Below are 27,308 nucleotides of genomic sequence, written 5' to 3' on the forward strand. Positions count from 1 at the left end.
GTCCCAGCGGCGAGATCGATCAGGCGAAGCACATTGGCCGTGGCTGGTCCAAGAAGAAGCTGGAAACTGCTGCGTCTTGGGCCCGAGGTTCAACGTTTGGCATAAATTGGCTGTGCGGGGGACTCAAAAAGTGTAGATTACCGCAATTACCGCCACCCTCAGTGCTGTGGAATTGCCTAGGACACGGACCCCTCATGAAGATCTTGATCTTGGTTGCGGTCATGACCGCACTCCTAGCCCAGGCGTCTGCCGATTCCCGGCGCCTGCTGGCCAAGGAACCTGCAGCGGAGGACAAAAGCAATTCATGTTGCCAGGATCTGGCCGCCATTGGGTTTTCGAGCAACCTGCCGGTGGTGGTGCTGGACACGGGCGGCAAGAACATCACGAACAAGGGTGGGGACGTGAAGGTGCGGGCCTGCACGTGCAGCGATGGCGCCGGCTTCAAGGAATACAATGGCACCGGCGTGGCGTCCGTGCATGGATCCAGCAGTGCACTCTTCGACAAAAAGTGAGTACGGATCCGGATTGGCACATGAAAACCGGAATGTGCCGAAACCGTGTGGTGGGTGTCGGCAGCACCGATTACGCTTGGTAGCTGGCCTCACCTGCTCCGCCTGGTACACATCAAGAGCATGTATCTCTGCACCTTACTCAGTATACCATTCTTTTACAAGGCCCATTCACCTCCAATTAGCCTGCAAACCACCACTTCTCCTGCAGGTCCTTCACGCTGCGACTGACACACAAGAATGGCACCAAGAACAGTGCTTCCTTCCTCGGCATGCCCAAGGGCAACGAGTGGGTGCTGTACGGCGGGGACGAGGTGGACCTGACCGACGGCATGAGGGACTACGTGGCCTACAACCTGGCTCGTGCATCGGGCGAGTACGCCACCCGCACCGTCTGGATCGAGGTGTTTCTGGTGGTTGAGGGTAGACCCATCGCCCCTTCCGACTACCATGGCATCTACATCGGCGAGGAGCACATAGGACGGGTGAGTGGAGGGCACAAAGGAGACGTAGGCATTGTTATGTTGACTGGAGGAACACATGGACAGTGCTGCGGGCGGGGTGGGGGGAGACCAGTGTATGTATAGAGATGGTGAGTAGCCAACCCCAGACGCCAGTAATTTCCTGGCACGACACAATTTTGCTACCCTTCCCAGAGCTCATTACAAGTTTGAAGCTAGGCATGACTCTTACAACTCTTGTGTAGGTACACTTTAATATTGTCGTCCATACCTTTCATGCCGCTCCTCCCCCACCATGCCATTGCCAGGGAAAAGATCGTGTCAATGTGACCAAGTGGACCACCGCCGACCCGTCTGGCGGCTATATCTTCGCCTTCGACAACAACAACTATGGGCCGACGGACCTCCTGACGGCGACCCTGCCCGGCTACGACTTCCCATTTGTCATCAAGTGCGTGCTGACAAGGGGTACATGGGGTGGCAGCCTGACTGCGCAAAGGCTGCCGCCTGATTTGGCTCTATCCGCTGGGTTTTCAGGGCTTTTGGGAGGTGACCCCCAGCTTGACAGCGCTGTACACGTATCAAAGCGAAAGCATGGAGCAACCCCTTCTCTATTCCCCTCCACACACTCACACGCACCTCTAGGTATCCCAAGTCCAAGGTGCCCAGCGAGAACAAGCTGGCTTCCAGCTGGCTGTCAACGTACCTGCTGGACTTTAACACCGCCATCCTGGCCGACGACTACCTGACAGCCAGCCCGGGGTACACCCAGTACATTGAGGCGCCCACCTTCATCGACTACTTCCTGCTGACAGAGGTGACCAAGAACCCCGACGGCTACAGGTAGCGAGGGTGGGAGTGCTCTGGCTATGGGAGGACGAGGCTGGCCGGCATCTGGCGGGTCTGTGCTGGGTGGGCCCTCTGTTAACCATTTAGATCAGTGAGTCAACCATCGCCTTGTGCCCATACATGTGCATCAGCACCAGTCCCTGCCCCGCCCTTAGCAGGCTTCACCAGTCCAATGCACCCTCCTCGCAATTCCACCACAGGGACTCCATCTACATGCACAAGGATGCCGGCAAGGGCATCGCCATGGGTCCCGCCTGGGACTTCAACGAGGCCTTTGGGGAGTGCTGTGGGTATCCGCTGGAGGGCTACAAGCAGGGTGGAAAGAGCGGACCAGGCATCGCCGGGGGTGGGTCCATCTCTCCCAACGGCTGGCGCTTCCTGGTTTGCGAGGACCCGGAGCGGTGCATCGTGGAGCCGACCGACGGGGTCAGCACATGGTTCAGGCGCATGTGGAACGACACCCGCTTCAGCGTGGCCGCGGCCGAGCGGTGGGCCGAGCTGCGGGCGGATGCCTGGTCGGACGACGCCATCTCCAGCCTCATCAACAGCACGGCCGTCAAGGCAAGGGGAGGCTGGGCTCCTGTTATGGGTGGGGTGTGCAGCGACGCAGCCGCTCTCGTTGAAACCTGCCGGGTGTGTCATTCCCACCTGACACCGCGCATCGAACCTGGCCGCAAACACGTGAGGCTCATGCCAAACCCCGCCGCCCCCCAAAAACGCCCTGCAGATCCACCCGGCCGTCACACGTGACTACAAGGTTTACTCCAAGGTCCTGCTCAAGTCCTGGTATGCCTCCACCGAGGCCCAGTGGACCGCCGGTGAGTTTCTTGTGCAATTGCAGCCAAGGGCTTGGGTGTCACGGAATCTGGGTATGCTGCGGAGGCAGGTTTCTTGCATCAGTAGCCCCAGAACCTGCAGGCATCTGACCCTGGACTGGACCTCCTCCCTTGAATGTCTTGTAGAGGTCCAGGACCTGGAGACCTGGCTCATGCAGAGGCTGGGGTGGCTGGATGCAGAGTTCAGTCTGGTGGCCTCTGGGAAGTATGTGTACCCCACCAGCGACCTCATCCTAGTGCCTGCCGGCGAGAACTTCCCCACCATTGCTACCGCAAGTCTGGCTGGGTGAACATTCAGGTAATCCACATGACCCAACCTCTGTTATATATCTGAATGCCCAGCCACACCGCTGCCAAGTCTATGCATCTTTTGAGAAGTTGGCCACGAATACTTGTGCTCTATACTTGCTTGAGTTAAGGTGACATCCACTCCATAAAAGACCACAAGGGAGCCACGAGGGATGCGGGGATCGATTGGACATTTGCAATGCCTGTGCAGGGGTCCCGCTCTGCAAGCTCGACTCAGGGTCACCATCAGCTATTGCAGGCAGTGCCGAAGCTTCCCTCATTGGCATGATTTGCGTTTCTAATGGCGAATTAGCTTAAAGACAATATGTCAAGGCAAGGGGCGCCCCCGATCACCACCGTGTGTAGGTACGAGCGCGTCGAAGTGACCAGGCGTGCGCCCAGTACAACCTAAAGCATCGTCGCGATCAGCTTGACAGTATTGTATATGATTACCCACGCGGTATCCTCCAAGGGCACAAGAGCCTGTGCCGGTGCCCAGAATTGCGGACACGGGTTCTTCACGGGCGCGAGCCTGCCAGGGAGCCGTAGCTTGGTCCAAGACTGAACCACCCCAGCCCCGCCGAGGGTGGCAGCTGTGCACATGGGCATTTAAAGCTGTCCCTTCTCGATGTAATGTCTTGCACCAAGTTCTGAGAGATTCGAAAGCCTGCCGCGTCGAGTATAATAGTCGTCACGCCGTCGCTGCCCACCATGCGCTGGAGTGCGGTTGCACTCGCGCTTGCCGCGTGCGCAGCCCTCTGCCAGGGTGCCTCCACCCGGAGTCTCCAGCAGGCAGACGCCGCACCAGCCCCTGAGGCGGAATCTGGAGCCTGCTGCGCGAGGCTGGAAGCGTTGGGCTGGACCGGCACCCTGCCCGTGGTGATCCTGGAGAGCACGGAACCCATTCCCCTGGAGGAGACGGTGGTCCTCAACTACTGCACCTGCCCCAATGGGGCCGATTTTAAGAGTCACGAGGGAGAGGCCAAGGTCGGAGTGCGTGGCAACAGCAGCAAGAAGGCTGCCAAAAAGTAGGCAGTGGGGCATTTTGGGCTTTGGGGTTGGAGGGGGACATAGCTGGAGTGAGTCAGGACATTGTGCCTGCTGTAGCCCTGCCTCTCCATGTTCCATCGTGTGCTGCGTTGACCTCTGGACTCCGCAAATGGGCAGCACGCCAGGCCCTCTAATCCCCCTTCTCACTCTCCACCTCCCCCACACATTGGAATCAGGTCCTACAAGATGAATACCATCCACCCCAATGGCACCAACGACAACCTCAAATTCCTGGGGATGCCTAAGGAGAACGACTGGGTGCTGTATGGTGGGGACGAGGTGGATCTGACCCTGGGAATGAGAAACTACCTGGCCTACAACATGGCAAGGGCCACTGGAGAGTACGCTTCCAGGTGGGTAAAAGATGTGTGTGAGGGTGTTGTAACCCTGCAATGGAGTGGAGTCTGAGAGATTTCTCCCCCAGGTAGAGGTCCTTGGCCTGCTTCCCAGGCCTGTGAATTAGATGGGTGGGATCCCATTGGTGTTGGCTTGCTGCTGCTCTTCGATTAGCCACCAGACCTTTTCGCCATTCCCCCCAACCCAGGACTGTCTGGTTCGAGCTCTTCCTGGTGGAGGATGGTGCCCCCCTGACCCTGGAGAACTACAACGGCATCTACATTGGAGAGGAGAAGATCAAGCGGGTGAGCGGTGGGCCTTGGGATGGGTGATGCATGCCTCGATGTGCACACCTCAAGGCCCTGCTCCCCTGGCCCCTACCCCCACGTTTCTCCCAGGACCTGCCTCATTCTCCCTGGCATGCATGAGTTGATCTTCATGACACCGCTCCTGCTGCAGGACAATGACCGTGTGGACATTGGCAAGTGGACGGCAGAGAACCCCACGGGCGGCTACCTTTTTGCCTTTGAGAACGACAACATCAAGCCCGACGACACCCCTGTGGGACCTATTCCCGGCATGGAGGACCCCTTTGTGCTCAGGTAGAGTTGGTGGGATTATTTGCTGGCTGGCACAGACATGTGGGCAATGATGAAGGGGCCTGCAGCTTGGTGACTCTCCCGCCATGTTGCTTTCTGCACAAGGTATCAGAACCCAGCCCATTCACAGACCACTGCACCCATCCATCCCCCCTCCTGCCTCGCCCTCTGTGCCTCGCAGCTACCCCAAGAACGAGCCTACTGCTGTTGCCTGGCTGGCCAAGTACCTGACCGACCTTCAGACAGCCCTTTTTGCTGACACATGGCTGGACCCCCAGGACGGCTACACCAAGTATGTGGACGGCCCCTCCTGGGTCGACTACTTCCTCTTCACTGAGCTGAGCAAGAACCCCGATGGGTACAGGTGTGTTTCGGAGGATGCAATTCATTGTGCTCTTGATTTCGGGGTAGACTTGCCAAGGCATCGGCCATGCATCGGGATGCATGAAGATCTCCCTCCCCAAAACATCACAGTCTCCTGCACCGCCATGCACTGCCACTCGCCCAACCAAGTCTCCTCACCCCTTGCCGCCGAGCAGAGGCTCCACCTACATGCACAAGGACGTCGACCAGCCCCTCGCCATGGGTCCTGCCTGGGACTACAACGAGGCCTTTGGCGAATGCTGCGGCTTCCCCTTTGAGGGCTACGAGGAGAATGGGAAGAGCGAGCCTGGTGCGATGGGGTGGTCGTGGGGGTTACGGGCCTGGGGGCTGAAGGGAAGGGAGACTTAGCTGGCAGATGGTGGCCCTGTGTGCAAACCAGTCGACAGCCAGCCCCATCCTTGCTGGGCCTGTTGGTGTGTTTTCCAGACCCGAGAGTCCCGCATCCTCTCAGAGTTGCTGGCACCAACAATGGAAGGCACCTTCAGCAAGCATGTCCCTCCTCTACTTGCAGGTGTGGCGGGGGGTTCGGCCATCGCCCCCAACGGCTGGCGCTTCCTGATCTGCGCCGACAAGGAGCGCTGCGTCTTTGACCCGTACGACGGCATCAGCGGCTGGTTCCGCCGGGTGTGGAACGACACCCGTTTCCGCGAGGCCGCCGCGACCCGCTTCACCGCGCTGCGGGCGAGCAACTGGTCGGACGCCAAGGTGTCGACGCTCATCAACGACGCCGTGCAGGAGGTGTGTCACTGGACGGGGTGGCGGGAATGGGATGGGCTCAATGAGAGGGGTGCTGGACTGCGTGGTGGGAGGGTGCACCGACGGGGGAAACCAACTCCGGCTGTCTAGCAACGATGAATGTACTCTCCTTACAGGACCTCTCACTTGCCCCCTTGCCCACCCATACATCATGGGCAACCCCACACTCCACCCCACCCGCCACAGATCGAGCCCGCAATCCTACGTGACTTTGGCAAGTGGGGACAGTACACCCTCAAGGACTGGTACGCGACCCCGGAGCTCCAGTTCACAACCGAGGTCCAGGAACTGGAGGCCTGGACCCAGCAGCGCCTCGCGTGGATGGGGGCGGCTCTGGAGAGGGCTGCCTCACCCACGTACGCCTACCCAGAGGACAACCAGGTCCCCATCCCTGGGGCAGCTGCCCCCGTCGCAGCGTCGACCGCGGGGTAAATGATGGCAGGTCCACGCCTGTCCGTTGAACCCCAGCGCTGAGCTCAGTGCCTCTCAGACCGTCTTCTGACTTTGTTTCATGCTGCCAAGGAGTGTGCTTGCGTGGTAATCGGTGCAGATCATGTACATTCCTCTCACCCGAGCTGCTTAGGGCTCCTGCAACGGAGAGGGCCCTTATCCCGGTACACGCGCGCGCACGATCGGTGCAGCAACATGCCCCTCCATGCAACTCTGTGCGTGGTGACGCGCCCCCCGCTGGTGCGACCGAGTACAATATACACTGTGGAGCTTGATAACGTACACTGGAAGCTCCCGCATACGCTGTGTTCGCGGCTGGGCTAGCTTGTACGCCTCGGGACTCCCAAGAAGGAGAGCCAGGGTATTCAGCGACCCCACCCCATGCGCGAGCGCATGCAATCGCGCCGTTGCTGAGCCTCATGCTGCATGCATGACGACGCTCTGCATGCGTCCAGGGAAGGGGCCGCACCGGTGGACGCATGGCGGTTCTTCGGTGGTTGGGCCCCCAGCCTGCCGGCCGTCGACAGGAGGGCTGCCCACGCTCCGGTCCCTGAGGACACGCCTTACCTCCTCCCACGGTGCGCTGGGCCGGATTGTGTTGAAATGGGCTGGTCGGCACCATGCCCGAGCTTACGACCCTCAATGGTCACTCCCGCAGGCCTGGCCTCCGTCTCGGGGCCCCAGGTCCTCGCTCAGCCGGATGTGGCTGGGCCCCCACACCCCGCCCCACAGCCTGCAGCCGCGCACGCAAGCATCGCATCGGATGTCGCCTGCGATCAGCCTCAGCAGCGAGGCCATGCAATGGCCCAGCATCTTCCAACACCTCAGGTCCCTGAGCCTGCGCTGCCCCGGCCCCCCCGGAAGGCGTGGAACAAGGGGCGCCCCATGGATCCCGAGACCCGGCAGCTGCTGAGCCAGGGCGCCGCGCAGCGCTGGAAGGACCCCGAGTACCGCGCCGCCGTCTCCTCCAAGCTCAAGGTCTGAGTGTGCCCTGGTGGGGAGGGGAGGGGGGGGGAGGCGCCCGCCGATGCAGCAGCCCAGCCGCACTCTCTGCGTGTGTCAAGGCGGCGGGCGGGAGTGTCGGGGGCTGCGCCCCTCAGCACACCCCCACCCATCTCTCGCACTCTCCCACACAGGGGAAGCCGGCCTGGAATAAGGGCCGGGAGATGAGCGCCGCCTGCCGGGCCAAGATGTCGGTCGCGCGGACGGGGCGGGTGGTCGGCGCGCGCACGCGCGCGCGCATGGCCGCCTCCCAGACCGCGCGGGCGCCGTCCACCTACGCGGCGTGTACGGGGGAGCACCTGGCGGGCGTGCCCAAGAGTGCCGAGCACCGGACGGCCATCGCCGCGGGGCAGGCGAGGCGGCACGCCACGGCGCGCGCGCTGCGGGCCTATCGCGCCGAGCTGGCGCTGGCCGGGTCGGGGTCGGGCCGCCTGCCCGCGCCGCCCGCGCCGCTCGCGGGACCTGGCGCCGGGGGGGCGGTGCGCGCCGCGCCGCCGGCCACCAAGCAGGGCGTGCTGCAGTCTTTCAAGGCGGAGCTGCACCACTTCCGCCGCCTGCAGGAGGCGCTGCGGCCCTGGGTGAGCGACTTCGAGGCCCGGGCCGGGCGCAAGCCAACCATGCAGGACGTGCAGGCGGCGGGCGTGCCCTGGCTGCTGGAGCGGTACAGGCACTACATCCTGCTCCGCCAGCGCCTGTTCCACGGCGCGGGCACCGTGCGCGGCAGCCTGGACGGCGGCATGGTGGCTGGCAGGCCAGGTGTGCGTGGCTGGGGAGTGTGCACAGGGCGCTGGGGTGGTGGTGTTCGTGGGGCTGCGATGTCTCGAACTGGGCACTCCAGGCTCCCATGCTCACTGACAGGATGAGGCATCACCCGTCCCACACGCCGTCGGATCCCCACCTTCCCCGCCGGTGCAGGCGGGGCGCCTGTTCCGCAGCAAAACCCCAAGACCAAGGCCACAGCCACCGACCGGCTGGCAGCGGCGCTGGAGTACCGATCCCGGCAGGCTGCTGCCGCGGGCGGTCTGCCAGGCGCCGTCGGGGCGGCGGGCCCGGCTGTTGGCGGCAGGGACGAGGCTGCCGCGGCGGCAGAGGGTCCAGGCCCGGCCCCACCCGCGGGTCTGGAGCGGGGTCAGGGCCTGGGTCCGGGTGCCTCAACAAGGGTCCGGTCGGCCATGCTGGCTGCCATGGAGTACAAGGCGAAGAGGGAGCAGGGCAAAGCATAGGCAGCTTCTTGCCCGGGAGCATGCACTGCAGGTCCGGCGCGACGCACTCAACCATGGGCTGAGGAGTGAAGACGGCATGTTTGCTGTGAGAGTCAGTCGCCCTGGTTGCTTTCCACGAATTCTTTATCAATGGTTTTGGCTCACCATTCCATTTTTTGAATCACGATCTCTTCTTGTGTTGGCATCCTGGCTGTCACAAGCAAGCTCCTCAGCCAGCAATTAAGTGCAGAGACACCGGACAAACTGTGCAGGGTATCACTCCGCTGAAGACTACCTGAGCAAACCCTTCTCTCCATTTCAAATTCATACAGCCATGGTGCGGCGGCTCTCGAGGAGGGCGGCCGACAAATTGCACTGCTTCGACAAATTGCGAGGACGCACGAATCATGTGTGCAATGCACATAGTGCTCGTGCGCCCTAGCTGACTTCTATAAGGCTGGATTTCTTCTCGACATCCGTTGCAGTTTTGACAATGGTGTGCTAGAAGCCAATCAAAAACTCAAAGGTTCATTCTTGGCTCTATGGTCACGGAGACACTCCGGAGGGCTGAAGAGAAGGGATATGGAAACCTCGATGATTTTCAAGCAACCGCGTGGTCTCTCTCGATCTGTAACACATCGGCGTGAGCATCCGCTCGTTTCAGGAAAATTGCGGCGCGAGTCAGCCGTCGCTGGAGGGGCACGGCCTGTGGATGTGCCACGGCCATCCTGGGTCTACAGGAGATTTGAAAAGTCGCCAACGGAAACGCACCCTAAACAACTGAAATCCATCTTCTTCCTAGGTAAATCACACCCCATTCTGATTGACAAGCACTCCAGCAGCAGCTACTGGAAGTACTCGGTACTCCTCCAGCACCCCCGGTCCCAGTGCTCGGCCATTCCCCAGCCCATTCTTGCCCGCCCTCCTTCGCCAGATCCCGAGCTCCAGAGGCATGCCACCCCACATGAATTGCACCATGGACGTACCACAGACCACAGAGGCTGCCATTGGGCGGCCCAGCGTCCACTCGGCAACCAAGGGTCCTCAGGCAGAGCGGACCGGGCTCCATGACCTGAGCCCTGTCAGGCGCGACTCCCCCGGCACTCCCTGCTGCGCCGACATCGTCAATCATTCGGTAAGCTACTGAGACGACCACTCTTGCCATCAATCTGTTTCCGCATGCGTTGGTGGATTTTCGAAATGCTTGTCCGTTGGCCGACCAAGACACCACCCTCCCCCGCCCCTCCTCCCGAGCAGGGCGACGTTGCTGATCGCGCACGCCCCGGCGACAGCCACGACACGGAAGATGTCAAGGATCTCCTCCCGATAACCCAGCTCTTGTTGAAGCTGCGCTCATCGCACGAGCGCAAGGAGGTGGTGAGCGGGTGCCTGCCCTGCAGGATGCGGGGGGTGGGGGTTGACAGCTGTGAATTCAAACAGCCTCCTGGGCTGAAGTGACCGCTCACCAACTACAATTACCTATGCATCGCATGACTCGCACCCCCAACGACGTGTAACAATCCATCCACCCGGCCCCTGCCGTCCCGTCCCTCTCGACCAACATAGGAAGCCGAAGAGAAGCTGCTGGACCAGGCTGTCGCCGAGGCCGACGCCTTGGGCCGCCTCCTGGCTCGCAGCATGGCGTCCTGCGCCCTGCAGAAGGCCCTCGCCGCGGACGCGCAGGCAGCCGCGGGTGCGCAGACAGACTCGCTGCAGGCTCAGCTGCAGGCCGTGAATGTCAGGTCGTGCGCCGCCGCCAAGAACGTGGCCCGGCTGACCATGGAGCTGTCTGCCGCCAAGCACCGCCTGGGCGTGCAGAGGGTGAAGACGGAGGCGGTGGACTCCCAGCGCTCGGCAGCGGACGAGCGCCGCGAACGTGCAGAGTCTGTGCTGCGCCTGACCGTGGCCAAGGCTGACCGCCTCGAGGCGGAGCGAGATGCTGTGCAGGCGGGCCGCAACGCGGCCCTAGCAGGGCTGGAGGAGGCGCAGAAGGAGCGCGACGCGGCGATCGCGCTGGCCGCGCGCATGCGCGAGGTGGCGGGCTCCCGTGCAGCTGAGCGCCGCCAGGCCCGCGCCGAGGCCGGCGAGGCGCAGGCGGCGGCCGATGAGGCGCGCGCGGCCCTGGCCTGGGCGGAGACGGCGGCCACGGCGGCCGCGAGCGAGGCCGGTGAGGCGCGAGCTGAGGCGGCCGTGGCGCGGGAGGCGGCAGCCGTGGTCGTGGCCTGTGCGACTGCGGAGGCCGGCAAGGCCATCACGGAGGCCAACAGGGAGCGGGAGGAGGCTGCCAGGGCCAGGGTCCAGGCAGACAAGGACAGGGTGGACGCATGCTGGGCCAGGTCCGAGGCCGACAAGGCGAGGGAGGCTGCCGAGGAGGCTAGCGTGGCGGTAGCCCGAGCGACAGCGGAGGCCGTCAAGGCGTTTGCGGAGGCCGACACGGAGAGGGCAAAAGCTGCCGAGGCCAGGGTCCAGGCAGACAAGGACAGGGTGGACGCATGCAGGGCCAGGTCCGAGGCCGACAAGGCGAGGGAGGCGGCGGAGGCCAGCAAGGCGGAGGCAGCCGCTGCGAGGAGGGAGTTTGAGGATCGCATCCAGTCCCCTTTCCTGATCTCGGCCAAGAGGACGGCCAGTATTGCCATCAAGGTGAGCAGCGGGTGTTTGCTGGGAGGGTTTATGGATTGGGGTTTCGCTGCATCGGGGACCCCTGAAGCGCTGTTGCAGGCAACGACGTGCATGCCCTGTTGGCATGCCCCTGAGCCACCTGACAATGGCACCACCACATCCCCTGTGCAGGCTTTTGCCTTTGACAAGGCCGACTGCCCCCAAGACACCCCAGCCGATCGCAAGGATGGCGGGCGGCCCAAGCGCAGCAGCTGGCGCACGCTCCTCTGTGGGCGGAAGTCGGCCACGCTCGACTGATCGATCGCAGCAAGCTTGACCATTTCACCCAAAGCTAGCCAGTGTGGCAGCTTACCCTTGAATTTTTGTTGATTCCGGCAACATTCCTGCCGACCTGAGAAAATCACATCAGGGCAAGGGCAGTGTGCCCTTGGCCCCGAGCATGCCCAACCTTACAAGCCTACATATAGCTTTACCGCACTAATATACCCCAAAAGTAGCCAGACCTTGACCCTGGCCTCTGATACAGCTGCACCTCAGGCCCCTTGTCACACCTTTGTGCACGCACATGATATGACAGTCTCTGGATTTTCCTTTCCCGTTCCCACCCTCAAGACGCTCCTCCTCATGTACCATGATGATGATATGAAGATTTAATCTCAGCTTAGGCCAGTTAGAGTCCATAAGAGACACAGCAGAGATCAGGCTTCTGTGCAAGACCACTGAGGAAAATCCCAGGGTGAGGTCAGCACAGAGGTTACCCTATAACTCAACGATCACATCGGCCCAGGCGAAAGAGTGGCGCACCTAACCCACCGCACATCCATCTTTGATCATCTCTTCCCTTACTTATTTACTATAGAGGACGGTGGTCGAGGCCGACTGCCTACCTGCCGGTTACAACGCCATGCGCAGTCGTGAAGCACGGTCGCCATAGCAAGTGCGGGCGTCATGATGACTCGCCTGGGCGTGGCTGGCACTCACCGGTCGACAATCTTCAATCACATGATTCTCTGCAACCATGCGTCCCGCTCCATGGCCGTGCGGACCCAGGCCTCCCATGCAGCTCGATGGCTGGAGAATGCTCGGCTGACAGATGTGCTGGGCATGCTGGGCCCCTCCATCCTGCAGCCAGGCGACACGGCAATTGACGCCACATGCGGCAACGGCCATGACACCCTCACCCTGTCACGGTGTGTGGGAGGCGGGGGGCGGGTAGTGGGCTTTGACATCTCGGCAGCCGCGCTACAGGCCACCCGGCGGCGGCTGGAGGAGGAGCTGGCACCGGAGGCAATGCCGGAATTGAAGCTCGTCCACGCAGGGCATGAGACCATGCCCGAGCACCTGGGACACGACTCTGCAAAGCTGATCTGCTTCAATCTGGGGTAAGCTGTCATGGGGGCGTTGGGGACATGCAGGACGAAGGGGAGCAGCCGGGTGAACGAAGGCAAGATTCAATGTTGGACATGGGGTACGCTCTCTGAGCATGAGTCCTGACCAGCATCAGGCATGTTGACATGTTGTCCATGTGGTGTGTAACGCTCTATAAAGGCACGATTTCTGCCGTCCTGATTGAGAACAGACGCCCGTGTTCAGGAACCTTCACGCTTTTGCTGCATGAGGGCTGTTCTCTCACACACACTTGCCTCCTTGTCTCCTTCACCACACAGCTATCTACCGGGCAGTGATAAGACAGAGGCAACACGAGCTGGCAGTAGCCTGGCGGCTCTCAGCCACGCCTTTGACATCCTGCAGCCGGGAGGCTTGCTGGCGGTCATGTGCTACACAGGTCACCCAGGGGGTGTGGAGGAGACTGATGCCATCATTTCTTGCCTTTCAGAGCTCGAGCCTGCCAGCTGGGTAGTGACTCAGCTGAAGCTCCTAAATCGACCATCAGCTCCTCTTCTGTGCACCGCATGGAAGAGGGTCCGAAAGTGAACTTGTCCGTGTTTGTGGTTTTGCTTGAGGTTTCCTGCTCATATGCATCCATTGGCCGCTGTTCACACTGTAACTGGACTGCCTGGAGATACATGAGAATGAACATTCAGGACTAATGCATTGATGTCCCTGAGTATCATTTGAGAATGTGGCACTCAAAATGTTTGGAATCCAGGGGCCCTCCAGTTTTGGCAAACCCTAGCGGGGCCATATCATCGTCGTGGATCCCGACACGGATTGTTTGCACTGAATCTTAGCGATGCACAGGCAAACCGTGTGATAAGTCCGATATATTATTTGTTCCCCTGCAGACCTTTGTACTTTCAGTTCTCTGTCTGGCATAGGACTCCTTGGTCACACGCCGTGGGTGCGAGGCGCTATGCGAGGCATGACCATGAGCAACCCCGCCGCACCCTGCACCCCTAGCCGCTGGAAACCATCCAGGGGACCAAGAGCAGCTGATGGAGGGGCATGTTTGCATCGCAGTCGATCGCCAGTCGCCCCTTGCGTCATGTGCAGAGCCCAACCAGGTGCACCGCTCCCTCCAGGGAGAGAAAAGGATGTTTGGGATGCACAGAAGGGCCCCTGCACTGCATTATTGGTCGGCAAGGGTAGGCCTTGTACCTTCCGTTCACACTGCACTTCAGGGCTTGCCTCAGCAACCCTCTTCATCGCTTCCCTCGCTTGCAGAATCTACTCGATCTGCACAAGAAGGGGCCGTGCCAAGCCCACCCAATCAGAACTCAAGCCAGGCCAGCACGGCTGCCAGTGCCAGTGGGGCCTTGTCGGAGGAGTACACCGAGACCATGCAGGCCCGCATGGGCAGCGCCTCTCTTGTGTATTGCCACGAGGATGGCATGAACTACACCCGCATCCTCGACAACCTGATCGTGGGATCCTGCCCGCAGACAGCCGAGGACATCGAGAGGTGGGCTGCCGCGAGGGGGCGACAGGGGCTGGTTTCAATCGAGTTTGAAATCAGACGGCGCTGCCTTGGGCCAGTATATGAAGAGAAGCCTGACGCTCCAGGCACTGCATTTCATATTGGGGCCCGCATCGATGTTAGCCCTCTCCCCATATCCTTTGCTCGGACCATCATGAACCTCAGTCCATGGATTCCATCATGACCCCCCCCAACTCCCCTCCTCAATCGCAGACTGGTGTCGCAGGAGGAGGTGGGCACCATCCTGTCCCTGCAGGAGGACTCGGACATGGCCTACTTCGGGTTGGACCTGGCGCCCATCCTGGCCGCATGCTCCGGCCGGATCGACCACGTGCGTCGCCCGCTGCGCGACTTTGACGCACACAGCCTGCGCATGGGCCTGCCGGCCGCGGTGGCCGCGCTGCAGGGGTCCATGCAGCGCCAGGGTGGCACCGCCTACATCCACTGCACGGCAGGCGCGATGATGTGTGGGCACATCTTGGGGGAGGGGGGTCCGCTTGTCAGGTTGTGGGGATCGGGGAGCGAGGCCCAGTCGGCCCCCAGGTCTGCCCTAGGGTGGCAAGCTGTGCGTGGACCCACTGCTGCCCCGCCCCCGCATGGCGCATGACCTAGGCTGCCAGGCGCTCGGAGCAGATCTCCCTGGACTTTCTCAGGCAAACCAACCGCCCTCCCCCCAATTCCTCAGTCCAGGCCTGGGCCGTGCTCCCGCGGTGGCCCTGGCTTACATGTGGTGGGTGTGCGGAGTGACACTCCCCCATGCACACGCACACCTCACAGCCCTGCGCCCCTGCAGCCCCAAGCTGGGCGCCGTGCGAGCGGCCGCGCTGGACGTGCTACAGGGCAGGAAGGCGCGGCGCACGGTCCTGTGCCTGGCCGCCCCCGCCACTTGCCGCCGTGTGCAGGCCGCGGGGCTGGACGTGGGCTGGGGCAACCGCGTGGGGCTGACTCGGCGGGGGCGGGGCTGGGAGCTGCGGCGCGAGCTGCCCCCGGGTGCCTACCCCTACAAGTTCGTCGTGGAGGGGCGGTGGACGCTGTCGCCCGCCCACCCCACGATGCTCGACGGCGCCAGCACCAACAACGTCCTGCACATCGAGGGCTGGGAGGCCACGCCGGAGGTAGGCTTTTGCGTATCTTGGTGCGCTTTAGGGGGAGGGGGAAGGTGGGGCGGCATGGGGGAACATGAAGACCCCCCCGACCTGCCGGTTTGGACCATGTGGGAGGATCATGTATCGAATCCATACAGGACAGCAGCGAGCTCACCCCCCTCCCTCCTTCCCGCTGCCCGCACGCAGGAGGAGGCAGCCAGTGCCAGGATCCTGGACGCACAGGGAGACCTGACGGCGGAGGAGGCTGAGAGGATAAGGGCCGCGCTGCGAGCCGAGGAGGCGGCGCGCTGATGTGGGCATAGTGGTGTGTCTGCCGACGTGCCGTGAGATCCGGCTAGACCGTCTTAAAGAGCTGTAGCCTCGATCACTTCTGTGTCTAGGAAATCTCCCGACAGTCCTGTGTTCTGTCCCTCCAGGCCGCTCAGTAGTTGATAGGAGCCTACAGCATGCCAAGCATGCCCGCAAGCAAGAAACCCATCATCGGGGCTTGGAACCGGCTTCTCCCCGCTTCTCGTCCAGGGCAGCCACGTCGGCGGCGGTGAGCGCCGCCCTGCGCGGCGCCGCGCTAAGCACCGTGTCCCTCCGCGCGCTGTCAAAGTAGGTGTAGTTCATGACGGAGGTGCCTGATCCTGGGGCACCGGCAGGCTGGGCGCTGCCGTCCGGGCCCTTGGCTGTCGCCGCGGCGGCCGGCCTGCCAGGGGTGGGTGTAGTCAGAGGTGTTGGGCAAGGAAATCTCTAAGCTAGCGACTCAGGGAACCACCCAATCCCCTTGCACCCTATCTTGCACCCCCGCCCCACCTCTGTTCCCGCTTCTCTGCCCTGCGCTCCCGCTCCTCCCTCTTCCTGGCCTTGTTCTTCTTGTTGTTGCCGCTGCTCTGGGCACTTGCCTGTGAAAGAAGGGTTGCTTGATGTGAGGGCATAATGTAGGCAGGATTCTAGTTTCTCAAGCACCTGATGTGCGTCACCTTGGCGGACTTGGGGAACTTGAAGGGACTGGCACCAGGTGCCTTGTCATCACCAGGGCCATCCCTGGTCCTGTAGCTCCGCCACGCCCATGCCCCCAGAGCGACGGCTACGGCTCCCAAGAGGATGGCTATCCGATTATCACTGGTTTGCTTGCCCTTGGACCTGCAGCATGGCGAGACGGCGTGAGTCGCGAGCATGGCGAGAGCATGTGAGCTGGCAACCCCACCGTGGGAGCTCTCTTTCCCACCGTTTCGACACGCTCGTGCTCATTCCAGCAGGAACGCTCCGTCTGTCATGCCAGTTGAAAGATTAATCTGAAGCCTCCGAGGGCTGCATGTGCGAGGTGCATGCCTGGCATGGACACAAAATATTCTGCAGGCGCGATGAATTTCGAGTCGAGGCACGTGGGGTGAGGGGGTTGCCTTGTTATCCAGGCACCTCCTTTACCAAACCCAAATCCTCAATGCTGAACTGATGGTTGCTATTGTATCTATCCTGTTTATACAGGGACCGAGCACACAAGCACACTAGACTGGATTCATCCAAGTGGTTTTACAAGGCTGCTGCTGCTGCTCCTGCTGTTGTTGCTGTTGCAAGATCTTCTGTCCTCCTTGAAGCTGCCTCAGCAGGCATGTGCGAATAGAAACCCGTGGAGAACTTGATGTTCCCCTCCATCACGGCCTCGGTGGGGGTAAGAGCCAGGCATGCAATCTCTCTGCACGAAGGGGGGACATGGGATGATGTGGAGCTTCCAACAAACGAAGTCCTGTCTGGTCAAGGCGAGTTGGTGTTCCAAAACATACAAGCCCTTTCCATCCTCGTTTGGACTTGCACGTACCGTCGAACGTATCTTGCCATCAGATTGGCAGCCTCCTGCTTCTCTGGGTCCATCATGTACACGTTCCTCGCCAAGGCGGCTGCGAGGTCGGTCTGTCCCTCCATTGCACGGTCATAGGATCGGCTTGATCCGTAAAACTGCTCCTCATACTCCTTCAGAAACTTACTAAAGCGCACCTGAATTCAAATGGTAAAGGGGGAAGAACCTTGAGGCCCAGAAAGTCTTCAAGTTGTCTGAATAGACTCAGAAACACCGCATGGTAATGAAAACTCCTTCAGGGGCCGGGCCACAATTCTCCACCGATTCCTCGATCAGAAACACACCTTGGCCCCGGTGGCCCTCGCTCTCTTCTCCACGTCATCCTGAAAGCCGTCGTACATGGCCTGCCCCAGGTGCTTGCCGTCCTTTCCTTCTGACCGCAGCCGCTGCAGCACCAGCCAGACATGCAAGACTAAGACTGCGTGTTGGTGCTGGAAGCTGCCTGGCACCTGCAAGGCCCGTGAGAAGCTTGGCGCGTCCGCCTGCTCCTGTATCGCCTCCAGGAGAGCCTGGCCGGCGCGCATGTGGCGGCTTTCGCGGCTGTAGTAGCCGAAGAGCCGCAGCGCGGCGCGCCGCAGTGGGGAGGATGTCACCAGTGGGTCCAGCAGGGCCTGCCTCTGAAATTGGAGAGAGTCCACAGGCGTCTGGTAAAGGAGCTCCTACATGACATGGGATTTGTTGACATGATGAGTCACTGGATCTAGGTGGCTGCTGCGCACAGGGTGACCCAGGCGCGGCTGCAACCACAAGCATCCAGTCCCATGACTCACTGTGGAGGTTTGGGCGCAGAACACCCTGCAGGTCTGCACCCCTGCACATGCAGCAAACTGGTTTACGGCCAAATCAGCCGCTGCAACGCCCTTCCCTCCACATCGCCCGATCTGGCGAAGCATTGCGCCCGGGGGACGACCTCAGCGGGCGGCCTCAAGAGCCTCCCTGAGGTTCAGGAGTAATCGAAGCAAGTCCCGAATTTTAGGATAAATACAGAATGCGTTTTCTATTGGACTGAAGCCTGTATTGCAGTCGACAACCATGAGACGGTCCTCGCCCTTGTAATACCTGGACGAGAGACCGCCTTCAACCTGTGGCGCGCGACCGCTTGTCGCGCCCTAGACATGCAGGTTGGAACGAAATGTGACAACCCTCGAACTCTACCAAGACGTTTAGGCTTCAGTATTGCATTATGGTTGTTATGTGAGACTCTTAATCTGTACGTGGGACATCGACTTCGAACTTCGAACCTCGCGCCCCGACGGCGTACCGCAAGGCCGTGCCTCCCTCTTGGAGTCAGTACGCTTCCTACTCTCTGACACTACTGTGTAGACGCAAGGATGAAGCTGCCCCCCGGCCATGTAGCCGGAGTGGGCGTGGTCAAACCCACTGGCTACGGAGGGTATGGCGAACGCATGCTGAAGACCATGGGCTGGGACAAAGGCCAGGGCTTGGGACGCACAGGGGAGGGCATCAAGGAGGCCATCCAAGTGAAAAAGAAGGAGGACAGCGTGGGAGTGAGTGAAGAAGGGGGGTTGGAGATGCTGGGCATGGGAGCTGGGCATGGGAGCTGCCGTGCCTCAATTTGGGCAGGTGTGTAGCGATAATACTGACTGACCCTGTGTCCCTGTTTCTTCCAGGTGGGCGGCCGAGCCAGCTGGAAGTGGGACGACAACTGGTGGGAGAGGGCGTACAGCGAGTCCTCTGCCGCCATTGATGCCGTGGTGAGGGTTGCAGGTTTGTGAGCAGGGCATGTGGCTCTGGTGGGAAAGTTGTACAACGTCTTGTGAGAGTATTCTTCAAAATATATACCCAGCTCCTGCCGGAAGGATATCGCATTGCTACCATGCCTGCTTGTGAGTTCCTTAACCATGCCCCTGCCTCGCAGAAGAAGGATGAAGACAGCAGCAGCAGCAGCAGCAGCAGCGAAAGCGAGGATGACGCCACCACTTGCGTGTCTCGCCGCAATCGCGATGGGACTGCCAGCTCGGCGTCCGCTCACGAACTGGCGCTGCTGGATGCACTGACCCAGGGTGGTTCCCGGCTGGCCGCCGGCCGCTTTGGCGGCAGGGAGGGCAAGATGTCGAGGATCAGAGCGCAGGAGGCGCGAGAGGCGGCGGCGGCGGCGGCAGCCCTCGGCACCGCCGTGCCAGATGGCAGGACCTCCAAGAGCAAGAAAGCACGGAGCGATGCGGATGCCAGGCCGGCATCGCAGGAACCTGCCGCGCCTCGCATTGTCGTGGAGGTGCATTCGGCCGAGGCCAGCGCTGCGGCGGCGGCTGCCGCAGCGCTCTGGAGGCCCACGGAGTTGGAGGGCTGGTGGGGTCGGGGCATGTTCTCCCCAGCGGGCGTGCTGGAGGGGATGAGGAAAGCGCAGGAGGACGCCAAGCGCGGCTTCACCGAGGACGACCAGGTGGAGGGGGGGCCTTTTCGGGGTATGGGCTGGCACACCTGCCTGCTCTGTACACCATTCCCTCTTTCATGCCAGCGGCAGCGTGCGGCGCGGGCCGGCCTCTGACGTGCGCCCCTCTCAGGTGTGCCGATGGCTTGGCCTGAGTCCTGACCCCCTGGCGCCAGCTCCTCACGACCGGCCCCCCCCCGCCCCCAAGCACAGGAGGGCGTCTACATGGCAGCGCACGCCAGCAAGACCCAGGGCCGCGTGGGTCTGGGCCAGGCCCAGCGGGCCGTCAAGGTCGGCGGTGTGGCATGGACCGGGACCAAGGTCCAGTTTGACGAGGCGGGCGAGGATGGCGCCCAGAACAGCGGGGCTGGGTGTCACGCGGATGCGGCGTGTCAAACACAGGCGGCGGGTCCAAGCACGGAGGCGAGGCCCTGGGAGGCGCTGGTGAGGTGGAAGGCGGTGACGCAGGAGTTCCTGCGCGGTGCCAAACCCAGCGGCGCCTCGCTGAAGAGAGTCGGGCGCCACGTGGTCTCCCACGTGGCCGTGCGCTTGCAGGCCAAGGGACACGCGCACGATGCCATGCCCGGCGAGGAAGAAATCGCGGCGGTGCTGCTCCGGAAGCTGCAGGGCAGCCGCCAGTTCGTCCTGGAGGGCAAGCGAGTTCGGCTCGCGGCGTAGGGGATTTGCGAGGATGGAGTTTTGCCGCCTTTTGGGCCGGCATCGCGCAGAGGGCACTGGCATCCGCAAGCTTGCGCTTGCCTTCCACACATTTTCCACTCCCTCTCATTCTTTGTGTAAACCCTGGCATCAGGTTTGGAATGCTGCGTTTCGGTGCAGGCAGCAGACGCTGTCAACCGGGTACATGTCGTTGAGTCCTGGGGTACACGGCCTCCCCTTCAGTCCCGGCAACTCTCAGGAGGAGGTGTCTGAACCAACCGCGCAGGGGCGTGCACACGGCTTTGGCCGATCTGCGGCACGCCTGCGGCCAGCCTCAGGGAGGAGAGTCCCCCTCCAGAAGCCGCAGGAGCGGGTTCAAGCCTTCGGCCCCCTGCAGCGCCCGCTCCATGATCCCCCGATGCCGCCTGAGCAGGCCCAGGCACCCCTCAGCGCTGGCCGCCGCGGCGCCGCCTGCCCGCAGCGCGGCTCGCAGTGCCGGCGCCAGGCGGGCCTCGCAGGCGACGGTCTCCAGGGTGGCGGCCAGGGGACCGGCTCGCGGCGCGGCCCACGCCATCTGCGAGGCGCTGGCATCCTCGTGAGTGCAGGCGCCGGCTCCCTCCGCGATGCGGCCCAGGAGGAGGTGCAGCGTTGCGGCGAGGGGCTCCACAGTCTCTGGCTCGCGGGCAGGGCCGTCGGCCGCCAGGCGCTCGACCACGGCCGCAGAGAGGAAGGCGGGAATGGGACCAGGAGCGCCAGGCCCCCGCTCCTCCGCATCATCCTCACGGGGACTGAGCAGGGCGGCCAGCTGCGTGGGCAGGGCCGCCAGTGCGGGCCCGGTCCCAGACTCCACGAGCGTGAGTGCCTGCGCCCAGTCGCGCACGGGGGGCCGCGTCGCCGCCGCCGCCTCCGCACGCTGCCGCAGCACTGCAGGCAGGGTGCGCTGCTGCCTCGCCGGCTTGGGCTCCGGGGCGGGGGTGCTGCTGGTGATCGTTTGGGCGCATGAAGGCCCAGTCACGGAGCCGGTGCCCCTGTCGATGTTGAACTCAGCGAGTAAATGGTTCACAGGGTCCAGGGCCAGGGGCGTCAGGGTTGCGGTGCGGCCCTTGAACTCCACCAGGGCGCCGAGCCTGCCCAGCACCCAGGCGCGGGAGATGTGGAGGTCGGGGTGGGCCGCAATGAAGGCGTCCACGTACTGTGATGGGGAGTGCAGGGAGGGGAAACTGTTTTCCAACTGCATCGACGACCGCTCTTACCGTGAAAGATCCCGCCGCGTCCACACAGCACCTCTAAAAATCCAAGAGGACACCCTCCCTTGGACCCCCACATCCTTGATTGTCCACACAGCGCCGCACCTCCTTCTTGGTCTGGCCCGGCTGAAGCAGGACCAGACGAAGTAGCTCTGGCATGAGCTCCTCAGGCCTGTCCCACTGCTTTGCCCCCGACCGCGGCTTTGAGCCCTTGGCCGCGGGCTCTGCAATCCGGCCAGCGCCCGCATCTGCGTCGGCGGGGCCTGAGCTGCCGGCCCCGCTGGCCCCCTGGTTAGGGTCCGCGGCCTCCCAGGTCGGGCCGGCCCCGCCGGCACCCACTCCGGTCTCTGGCGCCCTCACCCTGACCCCCGCAGCACAGGGGCCGTGCACAAAGGCAAAGGCGTCCAGCAGCGACACGTCGGCGCTCAGGTGGCCGCCGCTGGTCGCGGCGGTCTCGGCCGCAGACTCCGCGGCACCCGCCTGGTCGAGCTGCTCGCAGCGTGGCAGCCTGCTGATGATCAGGGGCTGCCCCGCCCGCTTGGCTCTCTCCAGCAGGGCACCCAGCTGCAACGCCTTGCGCAGCCGTGCCATGTCTGGGCGTGTGGGAGGGTCGGGGAGGGGGCTGGGTGACCGGTTGGCGCGCCCTCGAGCACCTCCGTCCAGGCCTGGAACGCCTGTGCGGCACACCTCCTCCTGGTGCAGCCTGCCGCACCGGCATGAGGCCTCCTGATGTAACACCGTGAGGACTCCGCCACTCCTCTCACCTGCATCGCTGAGGCCTGGCCGAGCTCCCTCCCGTGCACCTGACGAGGCGACCTCCTGCGCCGCGTCCTCGACCCCGAACTCGTCGCCCCACTGGATGCCCTCGTCCTCCGACAGGTACCCATCTGCCACCATGAAGGAGCCGCCCTCCGCGTCGCTTTCCTCCCCGCACCCTCCGGTGTCGGACTCGTCGTCTCCAGACAGGGAGGTGCCTGAGTGTGTTTAGGGTTTCCAGAGGTCGGAACGCAGCGTCCATGCTCGAACTCGGCAGGTCTGGGAGGTGCATGCCATTCGCGCGCACGGCAGTGCATTTCGAACGTACGCTGCGCCGCTGAACCCATGACCCCCCCCAAACAAAGTGCCCCGTGGTTCAAAAGTGGCAATCACCCACCCCCCTCCACCCCTGCCCCCCCATGTTCTCACTCACCCTCCGGCTCCTCCTCCCAGTCCAGGTCGGACATGACCTCGTAGTCCAAGACAGGGTCACGGGCCCAGGGCCTGCGGGGCCCCACGCCGCCCCTCGGCGCGCCGGAGCAGGAGCCGTGGAAGGCGGGCCTCGCCGAGTCGGCGGGGAACCAGAGCAGCTTGCGGCGCCAGGTGCGGACCTGCGCCGGGTCAACGCCGTCGTCCCGCAGGCGGTGGTACCGCTCGCGCGCGGCCTCCGCCGCGCCGCGCCGCCTCGCCCAGGAGGGCGGCAGGCCCAGGCGGGGCTCCAAGGTTGCCGCCCGGCGCTGGGCGCGCGCCCGCACCAGCCACTCGCCAAAGGCTCGCTCCGACTCGGCCTCGCCCAGGCCCCTCGCCAGCTCGGCGTCCATGCTGTCGCCCCGCGCCGGTGGCGGAACAGCCCCAGGCTCGCCCTCCGGCTTCAGGAACAGCTCCGCGTACCCCCTCTCCCTGGCGGCCGGCTGGCCGCCAGTATTGGGGGTGAGCCCTCGAGGGCCGGCAGCGCCGGGGGTGCCAGCCATGCTCAGGCGCCGGCCCACCAGGGTCGCCCTGGCGTGGGCGGGGGTGGAGCCGGCGGCTGCGGGGGTCGTCAGGTCCACCGTGGCGCCCCTGCCGCTGCTGGGAGGGGTGCTGGCGGGGCCGGGGCTCTTTCCCCCAAAGAAGCTCTGCACGGGGTTGGGGTCGGGGTGACTTGGTCCCAGATGCCACACTGGTCCCAGGGCGTCGTGGCTGTGAGGGTGATGGCATCCAAACTCCCCCACTTTCAGCGGCCTTTGTCCGACAAGCACCTTGAACATGTCGCGGGCCTTCCCTAGCTCCTGGCCGTCCTTGAAGCCGGTCTTGCGGGACAGCTTGGCCAACTGCAAGAAGTGGGCAAGGGGAGGCACAGGCCTGAGCCCTGGCACTCAAGCGCAAGGGGACCATGCATCCAGGAAGAAATTAAGAACAAGGGGATGCAGGGATTTGTAGGAGGGTAGGGCCCTGGCAGCTTGATCATCCAGACCAATCTGAACACCAGACGTCCCCACTTCCCAATCCCACCTCGCCCTCACCTCCTGCTCCTCCCTCTGGCGCTCCCGCTCGGCTTCGCGCTCGGCACGCTGCCGCTCCTTCTCCGCTTCTTGCTCCGCTCGCTGCCTCTCGCGCTCAGCCTCGCGCTCGGCGCGCGCCTGGGTCCGGGCCTCCGCTGCCGCGGCGGCGGCCGTGGCTCGTTCTGCCTCCCTGGCAGCCTTCAGGTCCACCTTGGCTTGCAGGGCAGCGGCCTTGGCATCCTCCCGAGCCTTCTTCTCCGCTGCACGCACAGCGTCTTTCTCTGCCTGCAGTCGAGCCTTGTCCTCGACGGGGGGAGCAAGGGCGGCAGCGGCCGCAGCAACGCTGGGTGCGGAAAGCTTCTCTGCAGGTGCCGGCGATGCGGCTACAGCAGCCGCCTGTGACGTTGGCGTGTGGACCTGAGTCTGCACAGGGAGCAGTAAGACTGAGGGTGAGGAGTTCGACCACTCGCAGTACAGAAGTGGCGGCAGATTCCACCATCCGCCTCGAATCATAGGAAAGCGGCCGCCCGCAGCTCCCCACCTTCCTCCAGGCATCCCAGACTTTGTGCAGCTTGGCGGTTGGTGGGTCGCCCTCGGCCTGAGTCTTCAGCACCTCGGTAAGTGCATCGAGTGCTGTCAGACTGTCCTGGACCTGTCGTTGATGTTATCGGAGAGGAAGGGGACCATGCTATCATGCATCAGGAGCTGTTGTCACCAAAAAATGGGCCAAACACATGAAACATCAAACTCAATGTCACCCCAACCAGCTGTGCCTCGACACCCCCAGTGCAGAAAGCAATGCATGTGCCTACCCCCCGTCCCCTCTCACCAGCTTTGCCTCCTTCTTGGCAGCCGCCCCTCGTGCCCTGAGGCCATGCGGCAGCAAGCGCGATTCTCGGAGGTCCCACCGCCACAGGCAATCGGAGCTGGTGTCCTCCAAGGCATTCAGCAGAGGGTCCAAGCCTGGCAGTGTGGTAGCAGGTTGAGAAGTCTGACATGACTGTGAGATGTGTCAACTTGGGGAGATGGCAGCTACCACGTCCATCATGCTGTAACTCCCTTCTCCGTGAGGCGTGCAGCCCTGGACTGGCATGCACGTCCCATACTCTGTCTCCAATCAACCCCCCAGCAATCCGGCAGGCTCACTCTTCTTGGAAGCAAAGCTCTTCCTGGCGGCCAGGAGGCAGATCCGACTCATCAGCACGTCATGTCCCATGCGAGCGCCGTTTGACCCTGGGGCGCTGAAGAGGGGCAGCAGGGCCTCCACCAGGCGGGCAAGGGGGAGGGGCTGCCATGCAATGCGGGACGCCAGCTGCGGGCAAAGGATGTGGAAGGTGGGGCGTTTGCTGAGCGAGGAGATTGGGGAATCGATGCCTCATGCTGTTCAATCTGCCATCCCTCAAGTCCCCTGCTCACCTGGGCATCCGAGTACGGGATGCGGGTGGTGCTCGCACTGCCTTCCTCAGGCAAAGTCTGCAGGGGAGCAGGCATCCCTGTGCCCATGAGGCCTGCCCTGCGATTGCTCAGGTGCTCCAGCAGTCCCTCCTTTCCTAATTGAGACATGGCCTGCCCAAGGTCTGCAGGGTCTTCCTGGACTTTGGCATCGGTGTCAACTGGCGCCGGGGCGCTCGCGGAGGCCTCTGTGGTGGTCTGCTGCAAATCCAAGGCTGCATGCTCGCCTTTGGTGGTCACACGTGCACGCTTGTTGAGCGGGGTGGAGTCCGACGGGCCGACACTCCGTCGTTTGCTGGAGGTTGGGTCCTGAGGTAAGGGGAGAAGGGGCTTGAGAATGACAGCTGGGCCTGCAGGACTGCAGGTCTCCCCTTCGACCTCTCTGCCACATGAGACTGCATCCAGAGAGACTTCAGGTCACGCAGATGCCAGCTGATTATCGACCCCCTTACTCACCCCTCGCTCCGCCACTGGGGTGATGTCGGGTCCCACGCATATGGCAGCATCTGGAGCACGGGAGCCAGTCTCGTCGTCAACGGGTGGCTCCCGGCATGCCTCTTCCGATAGATCGACAATCCTAATGGCGTCAAGTGAGGTATCACCGGTCGGCTTTGCCACCTTCTGGTCAGTAGAAGGTGACGATGCCCGTTTCGAAGGCGGTCGAGTCCAGAGGGCAGCTATTGTGCCCTGCCTCGCCCCAGCCGAGCCCTCCATGCCGATCTCTATCTAGCAGCACATAGCAATGGGATGGGTCTGGACTGGCGTGAGTGCCTTGCAGCGAGTGGCAGCTTGCAGTGGCAGGAGGTGAAGGAGGGCCTGATTTTGAAGCGCAGCCACTCTTTCCATCCGAGTCTGGGCGGGGTAGTGTCAAGCACATGCGAAGGCAATGCACCGACCAGGAAGCCACATGGTGGGCAAAGGCTGGTTCCATGGGATCCCCTTGCACCCTTGATACCTCGCATTGTGTAATGCATCCACCCACAAGCATGAGGTGACGCAAGTCAGCGTCTGACAGGGGGCGATGTCCTTCCTGCCTTTTCTCCCGGCTGCTGGGCCGGGGGATCAGGACTATGAGGACACCAGGTCCTACATTGCATCTGACTTGAAGTCATTGTCACAAGCCAGCTCGTCAGATGTCTGGCGGACGGCAGTGGAGGACGCCTCCCTTGTTCGCCTGCTGCAGTCCCTGCTGGTGTACCTCCCACGCCCCTACGAGCCGGGGTATGACGAGACCCTGGCCTCGCTGACGCTAAAAGTCCTTTCATCACTGTGAGCACTTGGTTGTTCTGATGAGCGGTTATCATTGACTGGTCCTGGGGACTGCCAAGTTTGCATTTGGGAGGGGGGGGGGGGGGGCGATGGCGTGATGAATGCATGTGTGTCCAGAGGTCATGCACGATTGCGTCCCACCACCCTACACCCCACAGATTCACTACAAGGCGTCACAGCAACGACGCCCCCTCCCCGGCCCTGAGGTCCAGGGCCGTGAAGCCCCTGCTCGGCCTCGGTTTCGTCCTGGAGGCGGCGGCCCTCCTCGGCGCCCTGCCTGGCTCCCGCGCCGTGCTGGGCGCGATGCTGGCCGCCAATCCCCGGCTCCTGGATGCCCTACCCGGCGCGGGGAGGGCCCTGGCCCGCTCGCTGCGTGGTGATGCGGCCGCGGCGGCCCGGGCGCTCAGCGACGCCGTGGACGACGCATCCTCCCGCACCCGCCTGGCCTGCGCACTGGGCGGCCTGCGCGCGACGCTGTTTGCGCTGGGCGCGCTGCTCCCCGCCTGCCCCGCCTCCACGCTGCGCCTGCTGGCCCGCCAGCACGACCTGCTGGAGGCCGCGGCCGAGGTGCACGACGACTTGTGCCCCGCGCTGGCCGCCTGGCTGGCGGGGCAAAGGACGGCGCACGAGGCTTCACGCGCCTCCGTCGCCGCCGCCTCGGGCGTGGAGGCGCTGCGCGCCGCCGCGGCGCACGTGGAGCTGGCCGCCGCCGCGCTGGCCGCCCGCCTGCTGGCCATGGGCCCGTTGGCCGACGGCAGCGCCTCGGCGCATGACGACAGCGGCACCGGCAGCAGCAGCGGGACGTGCGCCGTCCCCGGCGCCGCTTCCACGGCCATCGGGGCGGAGGTGGTGGAGGCGCTGACCGCCTGCGGCGCGGCGCAGCGCG

The 27,308-nt window shown here is 63.1% G+C and overlaps 9 protein-coding genes across 9 annotated transcripts in view; 7 read left to right on the forward strand and 2 right to left on the reverse strand.

Annotated features, from left to right (window-relative positions):
• Nucleotides 1–221: 221 nt before the first annotated feature.
• Nucleotides 222–2,945, forward strand: F751_2545 (hypothetical protein; the record flags this gene model as incomplete). Its single annotated transcript, XM_011400297.1, has 7 exons — nucleotides 222–508; nucleotides 721–994; nucleotides 1,279–1,421; nucleotides 1,616–1,813; nucleotides 2,020–2,374; nucleotides 2,547–2,637; nucleotides 2,782–2,945. The coding sequence occupies 7 exons, from the start codon at nucleotides 222–224 to the stop codon at nucleotides 2,943–2,945; spliced, it is 1,512 nt and encodes a 503-aa protein (XP_011398599.1).
• Nucleotides 2,946–3,654: 709 nt separating this feature from the next.
• Nucleotides 3,655–6,500, forward strand: F751_2546 (hypothetical protein; the record flags this gene model as incomplete). Its single annotated transcript, XM_011400298.1, has 8 exons — nucleotides 3,655–3,971; nucleotides 4,170–4,346; nucleotides 4,538–4,634; nucleotides 4,789–4,931; nucleotides 5,110–5,292; nucleotides 5,468–5,601; nucleotides 5,824–6,050; nucleotides 6,255–6,500. The coding sequence occupies 8 exons, from the start codon at nucleotides 3,655–3,657 to the stop codon at nucleotides 6,498–6,500; spliced, it is 1,524 nt and encodes a 507-aa protein (XP_011398600.1).
• Nucleotides 6,501–7,403: 903 nt separating this feature from the next.
• Nucleotides 7,404–8,743, forward strand: F751_2547 (hypothetical protein; the record flags this gene model as incomplete). The annotated part of the gene is made up of 4 exons (XM_011400299.1): nucleotides 7,404–7,496; nucleotides 7,655–7,828; nucleotides 8,030–8,276; nucleotides 8,436–8,743. The coding sequence occupies 4 exons, from the start codon at nucleotides 7,404–7,406 to the stop codon at nucleotides 8,741–8,743; spliced, it is 822 nt and encodes a 273-aa protein (XP_011398601.1).
• A 955-nt stretch (nucleotides 8,744–9,698) lies between these two features.
• Nucleotides 9,699–11,638, forward strand: F751_2548 (hypothetical protein; the record flags this gene model as incomplete). Its single annotated transcript, XM_011400300.1, has 5 exons — nucleotides 9,699–9,857; nucleotides 9,980–10,099; nucleotides 10,289–10,756; nucleotides 10,961–11,362; nucleotides 11,513–11,638. The coding sequence occupies 5 exons, from the start codon at nucleotides 9,699–9,701 to the stop codon at nucleotides 11,636–11,638; spliced, it is 1,275 nt and encodes a 424-aa protein (XP_011398602.1).
• Nucleotides 11,639–12,373: 735 nt separating this feature from the next.
• On the forward strand, nucleotides 12,374–15,616 carry F751_2549 (Putative rRNA methylase YtqB; the record flags this gene model as incomplete). The annotated part of the gene is made up of 6 exons (XM_011400301.1): nucleotides 12,374–12,723; nucleotides 13,009–13,141; nucleotides 14,029–14,204; nucleotides 14,433–14,686; nucleotides 14,997–15,334; nucleotides 15,512–15,616. 6 exons carry the CDS (start codon nucleotides 12,374–12,376, stop codon nucleotides 15,614–15,616), a joined length of 1,356 nt encoding a protein of 451 aa, XP_011398603.1.
• Nucleotides 15,617–15,802: 186 nt separating this feature from the next.
• Nucleotides 15,803–18,061, reverse strand: F751_2550 (Ubiquinol-cytochrome c reductase complex chaperone CBP3-like protein; the record flags this gene model as incomplete). The annotated part of the gene is made up of 6 exons (XM_011400302.1): nucleotides 15,803–16,016; nucleotides 16,124–16,212; nucleotides 16,291–16,453; nucleotides 17,130–17,305; nucleotides 17,453–17,785; nucleotides 17,939–18,061. The coding sequence occupies 6 exons, from the start codon at nucleotides 18,059–18,061 to the stop codon at nucleotides 15,803–15,805; spliced, it is 1,098 nt and encodes a 365-aa protein (XP_011398604.1).
• Nucleotides 18,062–18,499: 438 nt separating this feature from the next.
• Nucleotides 18,500–20,238, forward strand: F751_2551 (G patch domain-containing protein 4; the record flags this gene model as incomplete). Its single annotated transcript, XM_011400303.1, has 4 exons — nucleotides 18,500–18,676; nucleotides 18,800–18,883; nucleotides 19,192–19,572; nucleotides 19,774–20,238. The coding sequence occupies 4 exons, from the start codon at nucleotides 18,500–18,502 to the stop codon at nucleotides 20,236–20,238; spliced, it is 1,107 nt and encodes a 368-aa protein (XP_011398605.1).
• Nucleotides 20,239–20,551: 313 nt separating this feature from the next.
• On the reverse strand, nucleotides 20,552–25,264 carry F751_2552 (Chromatin assembly factor 1 subunit A-A; the record flags this gene model as incomplete). The annotated part of the gene is made up of 11 exons (XM_011400304.1): nucleotides 20,552–21,409; nucleotides 21,570–22,057; nucleotides 22,268–22,438; nucleotides 22,654–22,873; nucleotides 22,976–23,335; nucleotides 23,459–23,530; nucleotides 23,723–24,097; nucleotides 24,243–24,353; nucleotides 24,531–24,664; nucleotides 24,848–25,013; nucleotides 25,118–25,264. The coding sequence occupies 11 exons, from the start codon at nucleotides 25,262–25,264 to the stop codon at nucleotides 20,552–20,554; spliced, it is 3,102 nt and encodes a 1,033-aa protein (XP_011398606.1).
• A 910-nt stretch (nucleotides 25,265–26,174) lies between these two features.
• F751_2553 (hypothetical protein) overlaps nucleotides 26,175–27,308 on the forward strand; it is a gene marked incomplete at both ends in the record, with an annotated part of 2,591 nt that continues 1,457 nt past the window's right edge. Inside the window, 2 exons of the mRNA XM_011400305.1 lie at nucleotides 26,175–26,422; nucleotides 26,581–27,268. Of these exons, the coding sequence (XP_011398607.1) occupies nucleotides 26,175–26,422; nucleotides 26,581–27,268 (936 nt within the window). The remainder of the gene's footprint in view (nucleotides 26,423–26,580; nucleotides 27,269–27,308) is intronic.

Source organism: Auxenochlorella protothecoides (genome assembly GCF_000733215.1).
Source record: "Auxenochlorella protothecoides strain 0710 unplaced genomic scaffold scaffold24, whole genome shotgun sequence".
Taxonomy (NCBI): Eukaryota; Viridiplantae; Chlorophyta; class Trebouxiophyceae; order Chlorellales; family Chlorellaceae; genus Auxenochlorella; species Auxenochlorella protothecoides.